The 24,442-nt window shown below is 34.5% G+C and overlaps 4 protein-coding genes across 7 annotated transcripts; 1 reads left to right on the top strand and 3 right to left on the bottom strand.

Annotated features, from left to right (window-relative positions):
• The first annotated feature begins 1,423 nt into the window (after nt 1-1,423).
• LOC127790030 (uncharacterized) lies at nt 1,424-2,259 on the top strand. The gene is made up of 2 exons (XM_052319262.1): nt 1,424-1,797; nt 1,885-2,259. The coding sequence occupies exons 1-2, from the start codon at nt 1,712-1,714 to the stop codon at nt 2,093-2,095; spliced, it is 297 nt and encodes a 98-aa protein (XP_052175222.1). The 5' UTR covers nt 1,424-1,711; the 3' UTR covers nt 2,096-2,259.
• LOC127790015 (pentatricopeptide repeat-containing protein At2g27800, mitochondrial) lies at nt 2,152-7,803 on the bottom strand. Of its 4 annotated transcripts, XM_052319247.1 has the most exons (3): nt 7,508-7,801; nt 6,084-7,261; nt 5,036-5,508 (listed from the first exon to the last, which is right to left on the bottom strand). In XM_052319247.1, exon 2 carries the CDS (start codon nt 7,171-7,173, stop codon nt 6,103-6,105), a length of 1,071 nt encoding a protein of 356 aa, XP_052175207.1. In that variant the 5' UTR covers nt 7,174-7,261; nt 7,508-7,801; the 3' UTR covers nt 5,036-5,508; nt 6,084-6,102. The 4 variants fall into 4 exon arrangements, with proteins under 4 accessions (XP_052175188.1, XP_052175197.1, XP_052175207.1 ...); XM_052319228.1 differs by lacking the exon at nt 5,036-5,508 and adding an exon at nt 2,152-2,514 and having other exon boundaries at nt 6,084-7,803; XM_052319237.1 differs by lacking the exon at nt 5,036-5,508 and adding an exon at nt 3,519-3,745 and having other exon boundaries at nt 6,084-7,803.
• A 1,157-nt stretch (nt 7,804-8,960) lies between these two features.
• On the bottom strand, nt 8,961-16,596 carry LOC127796810 (protein disulfide isomerase-like 5-1). Its single transcript, XM_052329230.1, has 5 exons — nt 16,338-16,596; nt 14,490-14,548; nt 14,208-14,383; nt 9,489-9,594; nt 8,961-9,307 (listed from the first exon to the last, which is right to left on the bottom strand). Exons 1-4 carry the CDS (start codon nt 16,464-16,466, stop codon nt 9,500-9,502), a joined length of 459 nt encoding a protein of 152 aa, XP_052185190.1. The 5' UTR covers nt 16,467-16,596; the 3' UTR covers nt 8,961-9,307; nt 9,489-9,499.
• Nucleotides 16,597-20,764: 4,168 nt separating this feature from the next.
• Nucleotides 20,765-22,950, bottom strand: LOC127788571 (vicilin-like seed storage protein At2g28490). Its single transcript, XM_052317024.1, has 5 exons — nt 22,489-22,950; nt 22,199-22,380; nt 21,992-22,072; nt 21,469-21,897; nt 20,765-21,380 (listed from the first exon to the last, which is right to left on the bottom strand). Exons 1-5 carry the CDS (start codon nt 22,802-22,804, stop codon nt 20,922-20,924), a joined length of 1,467 nt encoding a protein of 488 aa, XP_052172984.1. The 5' UTR covers nt 22,805-22,950; the 3' UTR covers nt 20,765-20,921.
• Between the last annotated feature and the right edge of the window lie 1,492 nt (nt 22,951-24,442).

The following is a 24,442-nucleotide window of genomic DNA, read 5'->3' as shown; positions in this document are numbered from 1 at the left end:
ATATGAATTAAGAAACTGTTGATGGGAGTAATGTACTAAATGAACAAGAAAAGAGATAATTAATGATAAAAGTCATGAACATTAACACTCAAGGTCAATAAGTCTCAATTAATTGATTTTATGTTATTTAATTAGATCGTTTTAGGCTATATGGAAGGAACATTTAAAACTTTCCGAATCATAAATCCTAAATCATAAATCTTCCAAATCAAGTTTCTAATTAAGAGGCCTTGGTCTCGTCTTAGCCTTGTTCTATTTCATATCCTCTAAGATGTTTGTATAGAAAAAATGAAAATCACAAGATCTAAGCGAATCTTTATCTTAAAGTGAAAATAATGTTTTTTATATGAAGAGTTAATTCGAGTAACTAAAACATTATTTTTATCCCTCACTAATACTTCGAATTGGAAGAAAAAAATGACTTTTTGGTTACTCAACCTAATGAGTCACATTGACCCCTTAGGTCAAATATTAAGATTTAATTGAATTTTTTTCAAAACAATTAAGATAATCTTTCAATATTGTAAATGTATTTCTATATTACATAAATTTTGTGCAACATAGGCAAGCTTAGGAAATTATGATTAACCCCAAGATGGGGTATGGTTAGGTCTGATTGGTTAGCTTAGGAAATTTATGATTAGTCCGGATCTTGGGTCAAGTTAATTTTGATTACCCCTTAAAATAAAATTATAAGATTTAAGTACATCTAATGGAGCAAATTGTAAGAAAATATAAATAATAGGGACCTGAATTGAAATACCATATGATAAATCATGTGGACTATCAATAAAAATAAATAGAAATTTTAAACTTACCAACAATAATAGTATGATATAGAAACTTTAATAATATCAATACTAGTTTTAAATTTTGATTAATATTTTTATCAAAATATAATGTTATAAATATTAAGAACATTAATAAATCTTAAAAATAACTAATAACATTAGCAATATTAATAATAAGTTCAAGGTACAAAACAAAACAAAAGTACAAATACTTTGGGAAGTTTCCTTCCATTCTTTAGATTCTTATCCAAAACAAAAGTGCAAAAACTTTGGGGCCCAATGCATTGTTCTAAAAACTCTTTTTACTTTGAAAATTACAAAAAGAGAAAGAGTTTTACACCATAACCATATATATAGCTAAGGGTGGTGATTAATATTTTATAATAAACATAGAATTAGGAATTTAAAATTTGTCAAACCTTCAAGTAAAAGTGGGTATTTATAATTATTTATATGTATTGAAAAAATAATTTAATGAAGTAAATCAAAATTATAAAGATAAAATTGGTACAATTTTATAAAATTTTAGAATACTCTGGTTTAATATAAATCTACTTTCTCGTTTTTGTTAAATAAAAGAATAAGACTAGGGACCATACATTTTCCTTGTACTTTATTTCTGAGCTTCCAAACACGCTTAATGGCAAAACGTTTCTTCCGTGCTCAGTACATAAAAAGGCAGAGCTTTGCTTGGTTGGAGATAGAAGAGAGGGGGAGAGAGGGAGAGATTCTCTTTTAGCTTTTGCATTGCCATTGTCTGTCCTGCACAAAAGACACTTCTGTTAAAGCAACCCATCCATCTTCCCGGCCCCAAAACAAAAACCAAATCAAACCAAAACAACACCAGCAACAACAAATATCTTCTAGTCCTCTCTGTTAATTTCCTCTCTAAAACCCAAAAGAGAAAAAAAAAAAAAAAAATGCAGTACATCTTCAACATCTATGGCAGCTATGGCCTCCCTCTCTGCCTCTCTGGAATCACCCATCCTCTCACTCTCTCCAAAGAGTTCTTTCTCTCTCTCTCTCTCTATATATATATATATATATTTGTATTATATTGGTTAAAATGTGATGTTGGGATTTTGGGTTGCAGGATGGAGGATCATGATCGCAGAAGGCAGGCCATGAAGAAGAAGAAGAAGAAGAATAAAGCGGCGCCGAGGGGGGGATTCCATGCAGATCATGATGATGAGATGGGTAATATGAGAAGCCATGGCAGAGAGCTTCAAGAGATCAGAGAGCCGGATGTTGAGAGAGGTCTGTCTGATCACTTGTGCTTGCCCTGTACTGCAAAAGCTGCTTAGGAAGGATCCATCGTTTAAATCAATTGTTTTTTTTTTCTCTTCAAGTGTTTCTAGACTTTCTTTTTTTTTTTTGCTTTTATGTGGCTTTGTAATTAATCATTCGGACTTCATCCATCCATGAAGTCATCTGCTTGTTCAAGTAGTTCGTTCCAATGTGATCTTGATTTGGTGGGTTCTTGTTTGGAAAGCCAGAAAATAGGCCAGATTTGGGTTCTTCATCTTCTTCCTTTTTCTGGGGATGGAATTTGAGGAATGGCATGGAATTTGACACGTTTGCTCATCGACCATGAGCCCATTTTCTCTTTGCTGCTGCTGCTATCATATCATAAACTTAAATTGAGTGGAACCCATTTCTGAAAACCAGGAGGGCACTGCATTTATTTTCTGGCTTGACTTTTTCTTTTTCCTTCTCTATTTTCCTGTTTCCCAAACACATAATTAAATAAGCATCATGTTACATTAATTGGTTGACGTCAAAATGGACATTAGAACAGAGAAATGATAAGGGCATCTGAGAAATCTGTTAGTACGATGTTCATAATTTTCACCTTAGAAAAAGAGCATTTCCAGGAAAGTGCAAGAAGCTAACAGCACAGAGTCTCATTAATTAGAGGAGACGAGAGTGATATGCAGTCTGCTCTGCATGTTTAGGTCTAACCATCTACATAATTTGAAAATGATAAGACATTTGGGGGTAAATTTCACTTGTAAATTCCACTAGATTTATTTTTATAACGTCTTGGGATTTAGATTTGGCTTTGTTGAAATTTCATGTAGTTTAAACTTCAACATTAGAGGCTTAATAAAAATGAGTCAGTTTGATCATTTTGTTAATGGCATTAAACTTTAACACAACAAAATGGGCTCTTTACAAAAATATAAAAACTATAGAGAATTCAATGCTCAAAATTTAAATATGGAGGAATTTGTGCAAGAATAACCCAAATTAAAAGAGATGTAGATAAGGAATTTCCTACCGATTGAGGGTTTGAATCTATTTGTAGGGGACAAATAAAAGAAACATTTTGTTGTCTCAACAAATAGATTCGGTTTATCCCAATATCATTCTCCTAATAAATTAAATGATACTTCTATGTAAAGATCCCCCTTTTTTAAAATTTTTTATTACCACTATCCGTTTTGATCTATCTATCTTTTCAACTGAATAGAAACGAAAAGAAAGCGAAGATGCGCATGATTCCACGTCTGATAGATAGGGGAAGGGAAAAGGTGGAAACTAGTTCATATAAACTAAAGAAATGAAAAACATTAAAGATAGTTCTATATCTCCTCTAGTCTCTTTATTATTCAAGATGGGTTAACCCCTTCATCCGTACGAAGCTGGAAATTCTCTCCTCCCTTTCTCATTTCATCTAAATTAAGCAAAAAATTAGATAGAATAGAGTGAGATAATTTAAACTTAAAAATAACTTCCAATATGACTTCAAATATACAAAAATGAGAACTCCTATCGGTGGTCGGACTAAAGATAAAAAGCTATAGTGACCTTGACAATCAGGGTTTAAACCATATGAAGCCATGCATAGATTTCCCTTGCTGAGCTAAATGTGCTTAATTGCTTCATAAGTTCACAATGAAGAAATTAAGCTGGTTGAAGTTGAGTAAAACGTCACTGGCTGGAACTGCAAACTACAAAGCATCTTAGAAAAATAAAAACAAGACCCAAAAGATAATAACAATCTCAATAATAGTCTTTCTAGAGACAGTAATGGGTTTGTAACACGTGGGGATTCCACCAAACAGTGTTATCTTGTGCACTGTGATAATCAGAATCCAGATAAAGTATACATTGAAGAATCAAATCAAATCGAATCAATATATTCTCTCTCTATCTCCTGAGGGGTCTTGGCCAAAGGTGGACGGAGTGTGATTGATGGTCGCAAGTCGGAACTTCCTTGTTTTGGTTAGTTTAGAGCTAAGGACATGGCTCCCATTCACACATCTCGGCCACATAAACGGCAAGATCCAAGTAGGGCACATTAAAAAACCAAAGCAAAGTCTGGATCCAACAACCAATTTCTAGTGATGATCAAAATTATGATTGAAAAGAAAATGGAGTCCATGCCAAGAAGGGGCACTTATTAGAGCCCAAGTTAAGTAAAACTTAAGCTAATGTTGAGGCCTAAATAATTAAAAAAAAAAGTGTTATCAGTGCACATGGCTCTCCTACTCGTGAAGGTTGAGAGATGATTGTATTTGTATGCAACTTTCACTTATTTTTTCTGGGAAAAATATTTTTACAACTTAAACCCGCTGCCTTTTGGTCATGAAGGGGCAATCTCATTGTTGCTACCAAGTCTCAGCCACTATTAAGGCTTAAATATTATCTCAAAAACAAGTTAAGACAAGAAAACAATTCATGGAAGAACCTCCCAGTATCTAACAGAATGATACTGAGATGGGTGGAAATTAATTTTTTTTTTTTGCTTCGATGGATGGAAATTAATTACCATTTCAATCAACTAGTCAGATCTCAGAGAGAGAGAGAGAGAGCGGAAGTACAGATCTCAATTTACACATGATAGACATTAACTACAAAAGAAGTTACCCCTACGGATGCAGCTAACCAAAATGAAGGCCACCTGTCATATACCCATCAAAGTGCAATGACATAAGAAGTTTCAAAAGCAATATGTAAAGTTTTAGCAACAATATAAAGAATTTAAATTGTAAACCACCATACCGACCAATAATTTAAATTTCTAGAGAGGGGTAAACGACCAAACGTTATGTCTGCTCAACACATGCTCCATATGCTAGGCTCTGCTCCATAAGGAAGTTAAACTCATGCAACTATTGTAGATACTCTGTATTCAGGTACCATGTTAAATTACCATATACCTTTCATCTAAAAGATTAAGCTATGAATTAGAGGCCTTCTAATTTAATTAGAATAGTCCTAGAATTCACAAAGAAACATAGCCCATAAAGTGAAAATATAGAAAAGAGATCAGCTAATTACAAAGTTTGTCATTGAAAAACTCATAAGCCTAATGCTTAGGTAGATTCCCCTATAGGCAAGTAATTAAGCCTCCAAATGGAGAAGATTCTCTCTGCTAATTGCAAATTTGCAATAAACTGAAGGCTACTAGAAATACTGCATGATGCAGTGCCATGGTGAGTCCTTCATCTTTGGCCATACCCGCTGGAGTCCTAGAGTAAATGCAAACCATTTAGAAGCCCCGCCTACAGGCCTAGGCAAAGATGTGCCATCTGAATCCTTGAATCTTGAACCATCCAGAAACATTCTTTGACTCAAGCATACACTGAAACATTGTTGGTTCTTAGATACCGGGCACAAGTTGTTCAGCTGGGAGTCTGGGACAAACAAGTGATGTGTATGGAGGTCCAGTGTGGGTCACAGCAGAAGGTTGTAGTGCGAGATTTCTTTACTGAAATGGCATACACAAATATGAAATTCATGATGACATGTAAAGTAAAAGTTGTAGGGAGATTTCTTTACTACATACCATACAGGAATATGCAATTAGTGATCACATGTAAAGTAAAAGTCTGGCATAGTAATGACATGTAAGTTAAGATTCTAAGTCATAGCTAAGCTAACGATATAACAACTTTGTGCTAATAATGAGATCACCATAAATTTAAGCCAATGTAACAAATGCAAGGTACAGATATTCTTATCAAATACCTTACTTTCAATATATTTTGATCATAAGTAGGTAATTCAAGTTATTTTTCACAGCATAAATAAGATAACAGAAACAACAAAATCACAGATGAAAGTGCTAGAGCATAAGTTTCTTGTGATGGTATCAAATAATTCACATTTTTAAGGACAAGTTGGAAAATAATGCCACATTCAGACCATCAGAGCCTGCAATTGAACTCTTTGACCAGACCAAATATAGTAATATTTCTAGATAACAATGTCAGTTGAGCAAGAGTCATCCATCTATGCATCAAAACGTAATATCATAAGTAAGAATGAATCTAATGCTGGTACCTCAAATGATCTTGTCATTTCAGTCCCTCAGGCTGCCCTCAAGTTTATGCAGAAGCTTCCTGTATGTATGACTGTCGACAAGCTCCTTCTCTCGCAATTCCTTCAACAGCTTCACAGCATTTCCATATCTTTGTTGCCTGGAGATCTCATCAAGTACTGTCTGATATGTGATAAAATCAGCAGATCTTTGGTTTTGGGTCATCTCCCACAACAAATTCACTGCCTCATCAACTTCTCCAGCAAGTGCCAGAGAGTTCACAAGGGAATTATATGATTTTTTGCTTGGAACGAACCCTTTTCCCTTCATTTCATTACACAAATTCATGGCATTCTTTGTTCTCCCTTGGGCACATAAACCATGAATCAAATAATCATAGGAATACGAATTTGGCAGGCATTTATAGACCACACCCATTTGATGAAATATTCTGAGGGCATCATTCACGTGAAGTGAAAGGACATATCCTTTTATCATGAAGTTCAATGAGAAAATATCGGGTTCAACACCATCATTCACCATCTGCTTGAAGAGGCATCTAATAGTCTCCATGTACACGTGGTTTATGTAAGAATTGCTTCCCCGACTCAGAAAAGCAGAAAACAGAAGATTGTAGGTTCTAATTGACGGCCTACAATCCAAATTCTTGCTATTTTTCATATGCTTATATACATTGACAGCCTTAGTTAATTTCCGATCTTCTGTAAAGAAGTAGATCATGGTATTATACAGGGCCTCAGAACCAATAAGGGGAACAGAAAGCGCTTGGTTAACAACCTCATCCATCTCCTGGTACATTTTTGCAGTGCCAAGCTTTTTTATTATAACATGGTAGGTGGAAACATCATGCTTGAACCTAGGTTGCTGTGAAGCCCATTTAAACAGCTCCAAGCACACTAGAGGATCTACTTGTAGAGTTATAACATTACATAATTCTTCAGCAATGAATCTTGGTGGAAGTTGGGATACTGCCCGCTGAAACTGGGCTTCATTGAGAACAGGTTTTGAGGCAGATTTAAATCTTTTGTGAATTCTTCGCCGCAAAGAGCGTGAAGGGGGCACCAAGTAAGAATATTTGTGCGCAAAAAACATATCTCTCTGGATAACTGAAATAGGAGTGAATTTGAACCCTGTGTCGGTTTCATTCCAAGTTTCAAGAGATGTAGACCCGAACCGGTCACTAATGAGATGAAAATGGCGAGGGAAAGTAGACCAAGGAGCCGGAAACAAGGATGGGGAATCAGAAAGTATCGACAGAGGATCGATAATTGAAGGCGGTTCCACAGAAACAAGTTGATAATTTATACCGAAGTAACAACGAAACAAACGGCCTCCATTAGAAGATAGCATTTTTAACACACAATCATCAGAAACAATATCTCAATCAATTGAATAAAGTAAAAGAGTGCAGCTGAAGCCTTCGTACTCTTTCTATTTCTCTCTCCCTCGAGGGCCTCGTTCGTCGCATCGTGACTTGGTTTGTGATGGCCGAGGCGACGAAGACCAAGGCGGCGGAGAAGGATGGCGGAGGCGACGGCGACCGGCGGCAACGAAGGCGAGCGAGAGGGATGGCGAGGGAGACAAGCTGAGATTCGAGAAAAATGCTGAAGAAGGGATTGAAGCCCAATCTTGTGTAGAGACGGAAAAAATTCCGTCTCTAACTCTGTCTGATAGACGAATTTCTCGTTAGAGACGGAATTTTTCGTCTCAATTAAAAAAAAAATAAATTCCGCTTAGCATGGTCCTCCCTAAATTTCCGTCAAGCAGCATTGAAATGTATGGAGGAATATGAGCATTTTCAAAATATAAGAATGTGATAACGAATTTAACTTATTTTTAGGAAAAAAATAGTAATTTATCTGTCTTTTAAATAAAAAAAGGTTACAGGTTACAACACAAGTGATTGTGGTAATACATCTATTTGGTTAAGAGTTGAACAGTGACGTTTTGATAAATTTACCAAAAAGATTTTGAATTTGATATTGGAGTAGAAAAGGCAGATTGAATAAAAATGAAGAGATGAGTTTGATAAGATGATGTATTGAAGAGTTAATATTTTTTTTTTTTATAGTTTGAATTCGATCAAACTGAGTCAAATGATGGCTCTAAAAGTAAAATGACCATAAAACCTTCAATAGTCCGTAAATTATGAGTCGTCTATTATTGTGATAAATTATATGTAAAGAAGTATAAAGTTATTTAAAAAAAAATACATAAATTTCTTATCATATAAGATTAAAGTTAATTAATGTGAAATGAAAAGAAAAGATAAATAAATTATTCTTTAACATGTTTTGAAGCTCAATAAAGATTTTTTCTTTTTTTTTTTTTAGCTGAAGGAAGCTCAATAAAGATTTTGAAATCAAACTTCTGTTGGGCATTAATTTGTTTTTATATTAAAAAAAATAAAAGAGGTTTAGTCTTCTTGTTTGAAAAATCAAAAATCCACTTTTAATAAAAACACACACAACAAGAAAAAAAAATGATGACCATTTTTATGGACTTTTTAAAGAATTATTTTTACTATAATTATTTATTGAAAAATAGAGACCAATATAATTTATTTTAACAAACGCTGCTTAAATGCATAATAGTCTTTGACAGAACACAAATACCCTCCACTACTGAACACTGACTGGTATGATTATATTTATCGATTTCGCAGACTAAAATGCCGGTACAATAAGGGGGATTCATAATTATGGTCGATTATCATTCATGATCTATGAACCACCCTGGCCAGAATGGAAAATGGCTATGCACACTCACCATATTCCAATCAGGTTGGCTGAGCTGACGACCAAGATTGGTTGGCCATCTGGCTGGGATCTTAACTAGGACTTAGAGAACTTCGTTTATGCTATTCTGGAAGAAAAAGATACCAACAAAGAAACCTCATTGATCATAGATTGCCAAAATATCTATGCTCAGTGTTCCAAGCAAAATAAATTTGACATAAAAAAGTGCCATTGGAGAAACTAGGATGTGATTTGCTACATAATGGTTCTATAAGTTTAGTTTACCCCAAATAAACATCCAGATATTGAACAAAAACAACGTAGCATTCTTCCCAAATTCAATAATTTGACAACCATTCGGGGACAGATCTCCCTGTTACCCAGCTTTTCAGTCAAGGGCTGATGACCTATTGCACTCCGCTGGAGTATCAGCACTGTGAGATGATGGATCGGCACATTGAATGTCAAACTACTGTTGGAATTTACGGCTGTACGGAAAAATGTCGATTAACAATAGACACTATAATAATGAATTTCAAGAGGAAATATTGCAGGACGAATAAAATATGAGTAAATTACTTGCGTGCTGGTGGAACACACTTTCCTTAATTTCCTTATGATGCGCGTGAAATGAAATTATAACAGACAAAAATAAATGTCTTGATCTACCTGGGAACAAATCACAATTCATTCTCACTCTCCAGATCCGCTTTTGTTGCTGCCTTCTCTGCTTCTAGGAGAACAAATTTTTTAAGCGACTCCACATTTCTTGGCCCTGGTTATACACCAATTTTGTAATGTAATTAGCTCTAGCGAAACAGTGAGTTGTATAATTTGATTAATGAATAGCAACTCTAAGCAATTGTGAACTGTCAAACATCGTGCTCGACTGGGCCCTTGTTTACCTTCAATAATTACCAAATATCATAATCACTTTATATAAACTGCATACAGGGCATGCAAGACAACAGAGCAGTATTGACAGTTGAATTTCAACAGAAAACAAGCAAAGGGGCAAAATCTAGGTCAGCTTGAGATGTATCAGTCTTCTTCTCACACAATTAGTTATGGTTTCTACCTAAAAAATTAGTAGTTAGCGTGAAGTTTTGTTCGTTAGCTTAGTGAACGTCAAAAGATTAAACATCTTTGAGGGTGCCAAACAATGGTTCAGGCCACTCAGCAAATTATAAAAGTCAGTGCTGCATTCATTTGGCTTTGTCTCCGCCCAGAAACAGAAATGAGAGAAATAGAAGCTCCTTCACAGGTTGCTTTCATGGATGTTAGAACTAAGGGTGTGTTTGATTGCAAAAGGTGGAAAAGAAAATAAATTCTAAACTTCCATGGAAAATCAAAACCAACCCCCCCCCCCCCCAAAGAATTGATTTTCCTTGATTTTTGTGGAAAGTATGGCATTTTTGTACTTGGGTGGAAAACAATTCTATGGAAAAAGTTGCCAATCAAACACCAAAAGTTGGAATTTGGTTGGAAAATATTTTTTTCCCCATGTTTGCCATGCCAATCAAACACACCCGTACAAATTCACATCAATAGATTTTTGTCTCTACAGGCTTTTTCGAAGAATGCTTCAGTTTAGTCTTAGGAGTATTCAAGCAAACATTTGTTAAAAGGGGGACTATTATGGCCAAATTTTGGATCATCATCATCATCAACTACACTTTATCCTAACCAAGTTAGGATTGGTGGCATGATATTCATAGTATCAATTGACTTCTAAAAGTTACATAGATAATACAAATCTATGCAAAAGAATAATGTGACAAAATTTTATGCCAGATGTCTTTTCTGATGCACTATTCCTCTAGTGAGGGAATAAGATAAAGTTCTAATGCCATCCTCTAATGGAAAAGCTTCATGAAATGACGGTGAAAAAAGTTAATTGATATGGCCAAATTTTGAAGAGAAGATGAAAATTCCCTGTTCCTTACTAGTTATCAACTTTTATTAATTTCCATGTAATATTTACTAGATGTGGCTTCACAAGATAACAAGCTGAGTCAACAAGGTTAACGATGCAGACATTGAGAACAAGTTTCTGTCCGACCATCCACATATACTTAAGGCAAAGATCAGTAGTATGGAAGGCTTACTGGAAGAGCAAGAAGAATTTGAGAAAGAAATTCAAGTCTTAAAAGACTTAAAGTCATGTTCTTCTATGAGGAGTGTTGAGGAGGAAATCTGCTAGGCATAGTGGAAGACTTTCAATTTGATAGACGAGGGCAACAACTTCTTTCTCGTGGTAGAAGCAGTAGGGAGAAATCTGGGTCATTTATGTCACTGAGACAGAATAGCTGCGGTTTAGTAGTCTAGATTGACCTTAGATCAGTGGTCAGGCTGGTCCATCAGTCACCAGCTGGCTGTTCAAGAATTGGCCGGAGACTCAAGCTGGCTCTCGGACTGCCTGGTTATGCACCCAGGCTTGCTGTTTCCTTCCTCCAGCTCCCAGGTGGTTGCAGTGTAGAATAAGGCTCTTGTTGGCGGTGAACTTGACTTCAGGATCATCATCATCCAAAGAGAAATCAGAGGCAGTTCCAGCTGTCTCACTGCACCTGAGGTGTGAGGGAAATGCCTCCCCAACCTCTTCTGTTATGAAATTCTTTTTTTCTGTTACCTTCTGTTCTTCAGATTGGGTCTCCTAGGGAAGGGTCTGAAAAGTTGAGTTGTGATTTGGTTGATGATCAGTATATTCTCATCATCATCCAGCCCTAGTCATTGGACAGGAGGAGAGCAGTTTCACTTTGAGAGAGAGAGAGAGGGAGAGAGGGGGGGAAGCTGTCCACGAGTTTGTCCTAGTTGCTGGCACTGAAAATTAGAAAGCCTCAATTTTTGCTTACCTCTGGTAGTAGTTGAGCTAGAGTTTTTTGAAAGTGCAGTTGCTTGTGTGAGGACCCAGTTGTCGAGATTTTCTTTAGTTGGGAATAGAGAACCAGGTGTTGTCAGATTGGGTTTTTAAAGAGAATCAAGAAGTAAGGGTGTGAAGTGGAGGCTTTATTTGAGAAAATTAAACATAGAAGGTTGACTAGGGCCTACTCTCGAGAAAGAAGAGTGTTAATGGCAGCTCTAGAAAAGATACGGAGCCGAATGGCTGATCTTTAGTGTCAACTATGAATAAGGGTCATGCAGCTCCTCTTGTGAGGAGGAAAGCAAGAATTCAATGAAAGGTGCAACTGTTATGATCCATTTTCCTTGTACCTAAGAGGGTTGAACAAGCTAATTAAACATTTAAGAGATTAGGACTGTGCTTAGAAAGTGAAAATGTGATCCAGCTTGCTTGCAAGAGACCAAACTAGAAGGTATGACAGCTAGGATGGCAATAGGCACTCACCCCAACCAGTACCCACCAAACCACCCCAAACCTATGAGAAAATTTCTCCAATGGGGTGACAAGAGAAAAATTCCCCACCTGGGGATGGATTTTGGGCACTCTGACTTGCCCCCAACCCAACTGCATGACATTCATAATGTCACTGTGACTTCTACAAGTTATATTGACAATACAAATCCATGGAAAAGAACAATGTGGCAAAATTTGACACCAGGTGCCTTCTTGATGCAACCCTTTAGCAAGGGAATGATGTGATAAAGTTCCCACACCATCTTCATATAAAAAAGTTTCACAATATAGTGGTGAATGAAGATAATTGACATAATCATATTCCATCACAAAGTTGATATTGTTAAACCAACCTGTAAGCATGGAAACCCATGTACATATAATTTTGTTTTTCTATCTACATATATATATATATATATATATACATGTTAGGATTTGTCTAAAACAATAAAATCTTTTTCTTTTATATTATATATACGTTTTTTTCTATGATTTATTTCCATTTTGATTTAGTTTTGGCCTACAAATAGGCTCTTGATGTAACTTTTTAGGCACTTCTGAATATTGAATGAATTGATATTGAATTTCTCCTGGCTATTCTTCTCTTCTAATCTCTTCTCTTTCTTTCCTACTCTCTGCAACTTTTCATTCTGTCCCACATCAAGGTCCCTTTAGTGGATTGACGGTAATCTTAATGTTATTAGGTTTCCTTTCAATAGGTCCAGTGGAGGCTCAATTACCAAAACCATGAGTGGTTTTTTTAATTATAGAGTTCAAAAACCAAATGGATTTTACATTTGAAGGGTGGTCCATTCACGTAGTCTAGACTCAGGGCAAGAGATGTTTCATTGAGATTTGATGTATTCTTCTGTCAGATGAATGGGAGGATGAGGTCCTAGAAATTAGGTTGTCCTGCCTCTATAGTGTTGTGTCCAACCATGTCCCAGGTACTTGAAGGCAGGGTCTCAATCCTGGCCTAGCCATATCTTAGTGTCCGCAATTTTAATTGCAGTATGTGTAGAAGCATCCCTCACACCTTTATCTTGATCTTTTTTTTTTTTTTGAGTTTTATTTTCTTCAAGAAAAAACATGATATAAAATATGGGCCTCTTTGCCACCAAGACAAATGATGAAGAGAGTCAACAAGGGGAATCTCATACTTATTATAAGAGAATGTCAGACCTTGACAAATCTGACAGTGAATTCCAGAGAATTCAGATAATTCTCTAGAGTTAGGGAGATAGAATCACAAGAAAGAGAGGGAATAGAGAGAGAATTGAGAAAGAATTCAGAATGAGTTTGATTCAAAATTCAACATGCCTCCATACAGTTTGAACGATCCTTTATATAGAAAGGATTTCACATGTCTATTCCTGTCAAGGAGAGTTTTATTTACATTAGTGTCCCTTCTAGAATTAACTACATAACTGCCTACCCGTGTGCATGTGACACTCGCCACTTACATGACTTATTCCCCTGCTTGTGACTTATACCATGACAGAGAAGAAGAAAGGAAAGAATCAAAGAGTTCAAGAATTAGTGTTTTCCTAAAATAAGTTCATATTCATAGTTTTTATCCAATCAAGAGTTTGGTTGCCTTGAAATGTTCATAAATTCTTTTACTTTCTTTTCTTGCCTTCATCTCAAAAAGCATATTACCATGGCATAATCACCAAATATGCATGAACAACTAAACCTTTGGCTTAAGTCAATTTCACATCCTTCATCTCTTGATATATTAGGTTCAAACTCAATAGTATCTTATACATTTATATCTGGGTGTGTGCATGCCTTTTCCATAAGTTCGATATCATTGATTCACAGACATTCACATACAAAAGAAGTTCCACTCCTTTACTGTTGTACACTAATATAATAAGAATATATAAGTTCAAATACTAGGAAAGTACCATAACAAAACCAGAGCGTCCACTTACTTACACTTTAAATGCAAAATGTTTTTGAAACAAATGAATGACTTCCAGATTGTATTTGGAAATACTAAGCAAGGCATATCAAAGGAACTCAAAGTTTACCTTGGTACTTTGCAAATTCTTCTCCATTGTAAAAGAGCTTGAATGTAGGATAAGAGTGAATATCAACTTTCTGACATACTGGTTTACTTGTACCACAATCAACTTGTCCAATCTCTATCTCATCCTCCCCTTCCATTGCTTTCCCCAAGTCCTCCCACAATGAGCCCAAATTTTTACTAAGGGAAAGGTATAAATATATGATAGTAAGCAAAAGATTTTAATAAAGATCATTAGGAGAAATTCCAGCCTTGACACAGAATCAATGAAGATGAAGTTAATTACCAGTGTTTACACCAAGGCACACAAAATTGAACAAACCATGCTGTGTCCTTCTCCTTTATCTTAATGAAACAAAGAGAGAAACAAACAAGATAAAAAAACATGTCAACAAGCATTAAAATGGAATGGAAGAAAAGCACATCACTTACATGAAGAAAGAAATTGTAACAGAGAATTTTGAACGTGAGCATTAGCAAAAATTGTTAGAATAAAAGAGAATCAATTCGCATTTTTCTACACTACACAAGCATCTTAGTTATAAGGCTATAGCAAAGGCACACACCTCATGTGTGTCAGCATGCTTAGTCATTTCTAGATCCTTTTATTCTTCACCATTATTCTTCTTCCACTTTTTCTATCCATCAAATAAAAGAACTCATGTATTTAGGGTAAATATAGAATTGACGAAATTGGTGTGGGGGCAGGGTAAATGGGAAATTGTAGCTATATATATATACATTTAAAATTTACCCTTAGAACTATAAAATTTCTCAAAATGAAAGTGCCAAAAAGAGAACATATCGATACTATTGTATAAAGGAGCCATGCTTACTACCAACACCCTAAGAAGGCATAGACAAGGGATTCTAGACTGGTGTTACAACTTATAAGTGTACGAGCAATAGTTAAACGATGGGACACCTTCAGTTTCATTGCCCAGTGCTGCAAGCAGTTTGAAATTTCCTTTAGATATTTCTGGTGTCGAGAGCTGCTGACCTCTGTGAATTGTTTTTGTGTTCTTGGACCAAACTAGACCAAACTAAACTGCTTAGATAGAGATTCATGATCAACTTTTTCCTTTTGTGTTTTGTAGCGCATATGGCGAGAAAGAAATAGGAGACCATATGAGAATTGAAAGAACTCTGCTTTTTATTTTGATGAGTTTCATTTTATCCACCTTGTTTTGTAGTTGAGGGAGGGAACTGCCTTTTACCTGTCTTCCATTGTAAAGTTTTCAGATGATATACTCCTAATAGCTCCTAGTACAAGATCCTCTGATTTCCTACTTATTCTTTGTCTCTACAAAAAGGACATCATCAGTTTGGCGTTCCCTATTTCTTTAAGCTGTGTCTCATTTTTTGTTAACAATTTTACCCTAAAATAACTTACACATACTCTTTTGGATACTTTTATTTTGAGTAACTTGTGATTAGTTAAAAAAATGTACAAGTATACACATTTCAATTATAACTTCCAGAATCCTAATTACCTTAACCCTGTGAACTCCATAGTAACCCTAATCGGATCAATTCTTTTACACAAAGACAGAGAACAAGAATGGTGAAGGGGGGAAAAACTGAAAAAAGCTAGGTGTGTACTATTCAGGAACAAACAATTATGTGCTCATCATCTTTGGTTTAAATTATTTAAACATAAATGTTACCAAAAACTGTTATATAGCCTCAAAAAATGACGAACAACAATAAATATAATAGTGCTATTATTTCACATATTTAGGCCTGGAGATAACAGAATTCCAAAAGTCTTTAGCCAAATCAGGCAAAACGATCGCCGCAATTGAGCACCTACAGTTCACAGAGGAATCATTTGAGCATTGAATGTCGAATATAACCTATTTGTCCAATCATCAGAAGAGCAAATGCCGCAATTAGATGGCCGGTAACTTGTCTTCAATGTGATCACGCATCTAATATGTGCACATCTAATATGTGCAAGTCTAGACAAGACTTTATTACCAGGAATTCAACAATCGGAACATATAAACCTAGATATTGGTAAATATTCGACTTCCGACACCTAGTTGAGTAACAGAACAACACAAGTAAGGAACGGGATCAACAAGAACATAAGAAAAAGAAGACCTAGGGCTTTCAGGACGAGGCGAATTACCTTGTCATTGAAGGTATCAGGTGTCAGGGTTATGACTTCAGCTTCAGCAGTTAACAGATTCGATATAACAAGAAGGGATGATAAAATCACAAGGAGACGGCGGAGGCAGTGGTGGCGGCGGCCTTTCATCGCAAAGTTTCCTCTTCGAGTATCGAATTTTCCGCCTCTCGTCGGAAGCTCCGTGCCGGAGATCGGTCAAAATAACTTGCTCGACGGCTAGCCCTCGTCAAGTTCTCGATTTAACAGCGAATTCCCAGTGAACAATAAAACATATTTGAAACCTTTAAAAAACACGAAAATACAGATTCAAATTTAATATATTATATTAATGGTATAATGCGAACTATTAATTTATAAGTAAAAAATAAAAAATATTAAATAACAATTTATTTGAAGGTACTTAATGGTATTATTTTAGTTTTTATTTTTTAAATAAAATTTAAATTTAGATAAATTTTGGTATAATAGTAAAATTATTCTCTTTAATATTAGAATAAAGTATTTACATATATAATTAAATTAATATTCATTAAAGAAAAATTTAATAATGTGAACAAGAGATGCCATGTAATTCAAGTAAACTCATGCTTAACTCATTATTGTAACAAATTAAACTCGACTTGAATTGTCCATTTATATAAGGGTTAAGTTGAGTTTAACATTTATAATTATAGTATATGGTCCAACTCGACTTGTATTATTTAAGGTCTTAACTTGTCGGACTAACTAAAATTTGATTTCTTGAATAATTTAAAATATAAATAAATTTATTTTAAATTCTTAATTTAATAACTCTATTAATTTCATAGTGTCAATTGATATATTCAAATAATATATATCTCATACATAATTTTATAATTTTTATAAGAAAATTTATATTTCAGACAAAAAAAACCATAATTACCTAAAACAAATTCTAAATATATAAATAAATTTATATTATTTTGAAATATTTTTAATTTTTATAAATTTTAAATACATATAAAAATAATATTATCTTTAAAAGTGGAATTGAAAATTATTAGAAGTTTTAAATTTTCAAACTTTTAACTTATATGCTCTAAATTTTTATTTTACAATTAAAATTTATATTTTAAAAATATTTTTATATATTATATATTAATTAAATAATTTTTTAAAATTATTTTCAAACTATTTTAAAAATAAGTTGATATAGTGGACTTCCGAAACTTAACTTGTGAAGTTTTTGAATTTAGGCCCGAGTCAAAAGCTTGGCAAGTTGAGTCTACGCAAACTCATGGCCGGGTCTTGTTGAACCCAAGCTCGATCATTTCCTTTAATAAGTTGGGTTAACCCAATTTATTAAACAAGAGTCGAACAACAAGCTCAAGCCAAAAAAGGTTGGCTAAGTCAACATATTTGAAATGTCTAAGTTATAAGGGTATTCGGTAGGTCCAAATTAGACCAAACTAGATTGAGATCGGGAGTTTTAGAAATTTTGAATCGAAAATCAGACTAGTGAGAATTGAGACTAGTTTGATATATAATATATATATATTATTTTCAATTTTTGAATATAAAATATTAAAAAATATACATATATATATTTATATATCATCCAAACAATTTAAAAAATAATCTAAATAAGAATTAACATTCAACAATTAACATAATACAAGATTCTAAAATAAGTTAATTAACATCTAACTCCATAAAATAAATTAAACAATCACCAAATTCAACATTTAACTTAAAATTACAAAACAAAATAATAATAAAATACAACATTCAACATTTTTAAACTATAATTAATATCATCTTAGCTACTAATTCAACTAATTTTTTTAGTCTTGGACTGGTCCCAAATTGGAGTGGACCAAACACCCACTAGTCCTTGATCAACTTTTACAAGTTATTTTAATAAGTGAAAATCTAAATTCAAATATTAATGGTGGAATGATGTGAAGACATTTTCTTCACAACCTGTTTGAAACCAATTCAAATAGAGCTAGAATTCTAATTTCATAATTTTAGTGATTTCAATAGAATTAGAATTTTAATTATTTTATTTTAAACAAATTATTAAAAATTAGAATTGAATTCCAATTCTTATATTTGAAACATGATAGGTATGGAATTAAATAACTGGTTTGATCATACAAGAAGAAAAGATAATGTATAACATTAAATAACTAATTTTAATTTTTAAATATTCTCTAATAAAATAAAATAAATTAATTACACATTCTTGTGTTATAGAAAAATTGATTTAATATATCAAATGTCAAAAATAAGATTATATTTCCATCACGTATATAATTGTGACATTTTTTTATTAATAATAAAATAATTAAATCAAGTTATCTTAAATAATGTTTAAAATATGATTTTAACAAGTATTATGTTCACAACTTGTAAGATAAGGATATACAATAAATAAATAAGTAGGGTCTCTAAGAATTTGAATTCTTTTTTTAATGATTCTGACCAACTTTGATCCAAAATCTAATTTCAAAGTTTGAGGGTAAATGGAATTTAAATCCTAACACTTTTTTCATTCCAAACATAAGAATTCATTGAAACTTTAGAATTGGAATTTCAATTCTAAGGGTTTGAAAATTCCAAACAATCTATAAATAATTAAAGCCATATTCAATAATAATAGTAATAATTAATATGAAACTCAAAGTCACATATGATAATAAGAATAATATATAACGCAAGATTATATATAATATGTAACGCAAGGTTCAACTCCCTAGAGGTTACATTTATGATGAAAAGCAATCAAAATCCTGACATTTATTGCCTTGTTGCATTGATTCTCCTTGAAGCGTTTGCTTGCCATATTGATTTTCCTTTCGTTTTTTCAAAAACCATTGTATCATGGAGAACAAGTTAGCACTTGATAAAGAATTGACACTTCTAGAATGTGTGAGTTGAAGAAAGATTGTCTTGTTTAATTTTATTCTCAAATCATCAATTCGACCGCTAATTACAAGAAGGTCAATGAGCTTTTACAAGCTTTTAGGACATTGAGCTTGCCCTCATAACATCTCACCTTTGGTAAGCCATTTACCTTTGCTCACCCCAATGTACATGCAATTGTCAATTGATTCTTGAACCTTAACATCCTAGGATTGATGTTGTTAGTTTTTTTAATGGTTGCTAGCTGCAAGATGCAATTGATCCCAATGCTAGTGTTTTTTAATAATAATTTAGTAAAACAAAAAATTATTATCCACCTTAAAATTTGTGATGTGTAACTCTATACCTAAAAAAAAAATAAAAAAAATTTCAACCTCCCCCTACATAGATTTTTAGATTCGTCCCTATTCTTAAAGCTACTGTGTGTAGGGTGATGCTTATTTTTTGAGCTATGTTGACGCTTCTTAATGTTAATTCTTTGACCTATTATTCTTATGTTAGTGTTTCTTAAAGATTCCAATGATATTGGCTCATTAAATTATAACATTAAGATAATAGGTCAAAGAATAACATGAAGATAACTTTCATGGCAATAACCCGAAGATCATCACCGAGATAACTTGGAGAAGAAACACCACCAATCAACATATATAGCCATAAAAAGCTTCTCCAACATAGCTTGAAGAAGCACCGCCACTAACATTAACTTGAAGAAGGATCAACATTAGGATAATAGCTCAAAGAACCACTAATGCCAGGATTGATATTGTACCACCACCGATGGTTGTTGAAAATTGACAACGAAAAATCGTTGGTAGCTAACTCTTAGAGGAGCATGTTGATCTACCCATCTATCGAAGACAAGTCTTCAACCTTTGAACATCTTTGTAACTTAGCACCTCAACATTTGTGTTGCAAAAAAGTTTTGTTTGACAAGCTCTTGCAATTTAGGCCCCAAATCTTCCTCAACCCCAAGCTGAGTAAGTTGTTGGTTGAGCCTATTAATTTTGGCCTTGAGATAAAGATTGGACAGAAGGATAGCCAGATATAGCATTGGGTTGTTGGATGTTGGGGCTAAGGAATTAGTCCAAGATTGCCTTAATGTTGGGGTGAACAAGGGTGAAGGGTTTGTTAGAGGGCAAGCTTTAACACCATAAAGTGTGCAAAGTTCGCAAGTTTTATCGTAAAGGTATCAACTAGACATTTTGAGAATGTAAGAAGACAATCTTCTTCGATCTTGCTTATCTTAGAAGTGTTGATTTTTTGTTGGCCTTTAATTATTTGGTCTTTATGATTGAGAAATTATAGTGAAGGAAAATCAAGAAGAATTCGACTAAAGGACATGGAGAATTAATGTAACAAGGCAAGAAAATTAATACTAGGACAAAGGTAAATTTTATTGTATACTAGTGGATTTTGTTTGTAAATGGAGTTAGTCTTAGGTTACGCATAATTGTTATTATCAAATTATCTAAATAACTTTAAAGAGATGAATCTAATTTACTTTGAAGAAAAATAGTAAGAAAGGAAAAAAATCTCATATTTATTAATAATATAAAAATGCCTAGAACTAGAAGAGATAAAACAAAATTAACTAAGCAAAACAAAGCAACATGAAAGCATAAAAAAGGCTTCCAAAACTATCAAACTGGAAAGGAATAAAATCCAAAAAAGCTTTATTACGACATAAATAACTTAATCAAAACCCATCACCATTTCGGCGCCTAGACTCATAATCACCATCTCCTCCTTGTGCTCTCCTTCGCCCCGCATCAGCGCTGCATCTTGCGGCGGTAGAATAACAGTCTCTCGTTGAGCTTCCGCGACACGGCGGAGCCTCTCCTCGCTGACCCCAAAGGAGGCAGCGTACTCTGGTCCTCTCATGCTTTGCATAAGCGAGTGCGCGCCCACCAAGAACACCGGTCGGTTCTTGCTTGACGAGGTGGTGAATCCAAAGAACTCAAACGGCCCTGATCGAGACGCTATCTGGCAAAACGGGAAGTATTGTGGCACCCAAAAGACGTCACCCTCGCTCACTCTTGCATTCATCGCCATACTTCCGTTGGGATACACTATTTGAATGCTGCCATTCCCTTTCAGCACCACTCCATACTCCATTGCTCTTGGGTTCAGATGTGGCGCCATAATCGATCCCTGTGCGGATCACAAAACACGCTATAAACATAGATTCAAAAATGATCCGATCGATGAGTGAAATTACACTTGATAAAAATATTATTACCGCTTTGAGTCGGACGAGATGAAGGGCGATCCCGGAGTGGTGGAGGGGGGAGTAATCGGAGCCGTCGATGACGGCGCTGGAGCCATAGTCGTTCTTGAAGTCGGGCTTCCGGTCGTAGATGTTGTATGGGTGGGACGATTTGTCCACCCTATTTTCATAATCATCATCGCCATTGGCTTCCTTCCCGAACGCAGAGGTGAGGAATCCACGCAACGACCATTTTGGTTGCTGCTTTTTCTGGATTATGGTTGCAGCCGCTGCTTCTGGGTCATGAAAGTGGACAATTCTCTTCAGGTGTTGGAGCCTGTCGTGCTGCTTGAGTTCAAGGAACTGGGCCCATGCGCTTTGCGGCTGCTGGGTATTTGAGAGGCGTATGATCGGGCCAGATTCTTGCCTCCTCATCATATCCTTCAACTCTGATATTGACACCTGCATTTAATTAATTATCAGCTTAATTTCATTAGACTAGTCCGAGCACAACTTAAAGATCCTAAATGCAGTATTAAGTTGTCAATTTACTTACATTCAATGCGGTTGACAATGTCTGTGGATCGAACCCAGAAAGGACGGACGTTGGATACCTTCCTCCGCCGAGGAAGAAAGACTGCAGAGATTTGTAGATATGTATATGATTAATTTTTAGGCTTTTACCACTCACTCAAACAAGCATATGATTTTCATCAATATTCATAAATGATGTGTACACACACACACACATGGATATATATACCTGCGTGGTGCCCCATCCCCAACTCTCTGACCTCTCGATACTGCAAACGATATGAAGCCGCTTACTGTCGTTTGTGTTGACCAAGTAGAATGCAGACCCAGCCCGGATCCTATACACATCTCCACTCTTCAAATTCCTATCCACCATCTTATCCTTATGCATCGATCCAACTCTTGCTTCTCCTGTACCAAATTCCAAAATAAGAACTCCATATTTCAGATTACAATTAAACAATGATATATACATACATACATACTTATACAGAGGGGGGGGGGGGGGGGGGGGCGTACCTCGGCGAACGAAGAGGATGAGGTTGGAATCGAGATACTGAGGGATGAAGAGGGAGTTGGGTTCCATGGTGATGAAGCCAATATGCATGGGCCTCTGATCCATCATCCTTCCGCCGGCATTACTACACCTCGTCACTCTCATGTTGCCAGCGTCGGTCTTCACCACCTGCTTCATCTCCTTCAGCAGGAACATATCCGACCCTTCTGCTAATCTCCTCCTCCTCCACCCTCCTACGCCGCCAAATCCGGACACGCCCCCCAAACACATCGCCAGCACCAGCGCCACTAACAACAGAGCTAGCCTTCTTTTTCCCATCTCTCTCTCTCTCTCTCAATTGTATGTATCTTTCTCTCTGTGCGCGCAATGATATTGCAGCAGCAGCTTGGTAATCAATGGCGATTGTGATGCCGAGAGGTGGCTATAAACAGGAAACGGAGAGAGAATGGCGGTGGGGTATGCACGTGTCGATCAGGCAGTGTTGTTTGGCTATGTTGTGGTCTCATGTTATCACCGCGGTTATATCCTTCAGAAATATGCGGTCTAGTTATACACGCAGTTAACTCTTTTTTTTTTAATATTATTTGTACATCAATTTTTAATAATATAATAACAGAACTTTATGTCTAAACAACATTTTTTTTCTTTTTTTTTTCCTTCCTTCTCTTATTTATGAGCTAAAAAAGGTTTTATTACTTTTGCAACGTGGAAATGTGGAATAGAAAAATCTCATTTTATTAAAAAATTAAATAATTTTAATTAATAGATTGTGAGGAGAGAGCATTTAAGAAATTCAAAATTATTTATTTATTATTAAGAATAATTCACTTTCTTCTTGACATGTGTCTCCTAGTGTCCTTCCTCAATTTGAATTCGAAAAAAATTAATAAACTTAAATATTTAGACATTCAAACTCAACGTAAAAAGATTTATTATTAGGATGATCATTTTTGTGTGGCTCTCACCGTTCGTGTCCTTAATTTCGGTAAAGAAAATAAATTCTAAATGCGAAATTTTATCTTATTACGCAAGACAAAGATTGAATTCATGAATTATCGGTGCGAACTTGACATATTACTTAATCGACTGCTCGATTTATGCCCTATGAGCTAAGAAGATTTATTCTTATTCTATACAACAAGTTGAACTCAAGAATCTAAACAACAAATGTCGGTGATTAACTCTAAATATCCTATTTGATCAAATATCAACCTAACTTAGGTAACGACCTCAATCTTCTTACAGGTGACATTCAACTTATTTAAACATTTTACTCTTCTTTCTTTTCTGATTTACTAATTTAAAGGTTGAAGATTAAATTACAAAATTTAATCTTATGTCCTAATTTCGCAAATACTAAGGCCAAGCCCAAGCATGAGGCATGATAATCAACCCAACAATCATCACATTGTTTGTTCCAAATGGATCATATCGAATGTAATGTTATTTTAGTGAAAAAACTTAAAAGATTAATATTACTCTTATATGGGTAGATTATGTATGTATGTTGTAGATAATAATATAAAAAGGGATATATAATTTTGTGTTTATTAATTATGTTAAAGCAATTTTTTGGTTTTTAAAGTATATTATTAATAGATGATCCTCATAATTCCTTTGAAATAGAAATTATATTTATATATAAAGTAGATTTCCGAAATTTAAATAGTAATATTATATAGTTCCTAATGAGTTGGAATAAATATTAGAGAAAAAATGACATCTTATAATTTTGGTATATAAAATAATATGACATTAATGCTTTCACTTAATTTTATGAGTCATTTTGTTTATAATTAGTGACAGTATTATTTTGTATTAAGTTTATATTAATATGTATTAAAAATAAAATAATTGCATGACGTGACACACTACCGGAAAGAAGAAGGAGGGAAAATGCTAGACGTCCCACTTTGTTAACAACTATAAGTGTAAATTACAAATTCGTCTTTTATG

The sequence above is a fragment of the Diospyros lotus genome, chromosome 1 (assembly GCF_014633365.1).
Source record: "Diospyros lotus cultivar Yz01 chromosome 1, ASM1463336v1, whole genome shotgun sequence".
NCBI classification, from domain to species: Eukaryota; Viridiplantae; Streptophyta; class Magnoliopsida; order Ericales; family Ebenaceae; genus Diospyros; species Diospyros lotus.
Note: the sequence above shows the minus strand (reverse complement) of the source record. Positions and strands in the feature narration are given on the sequence as shown.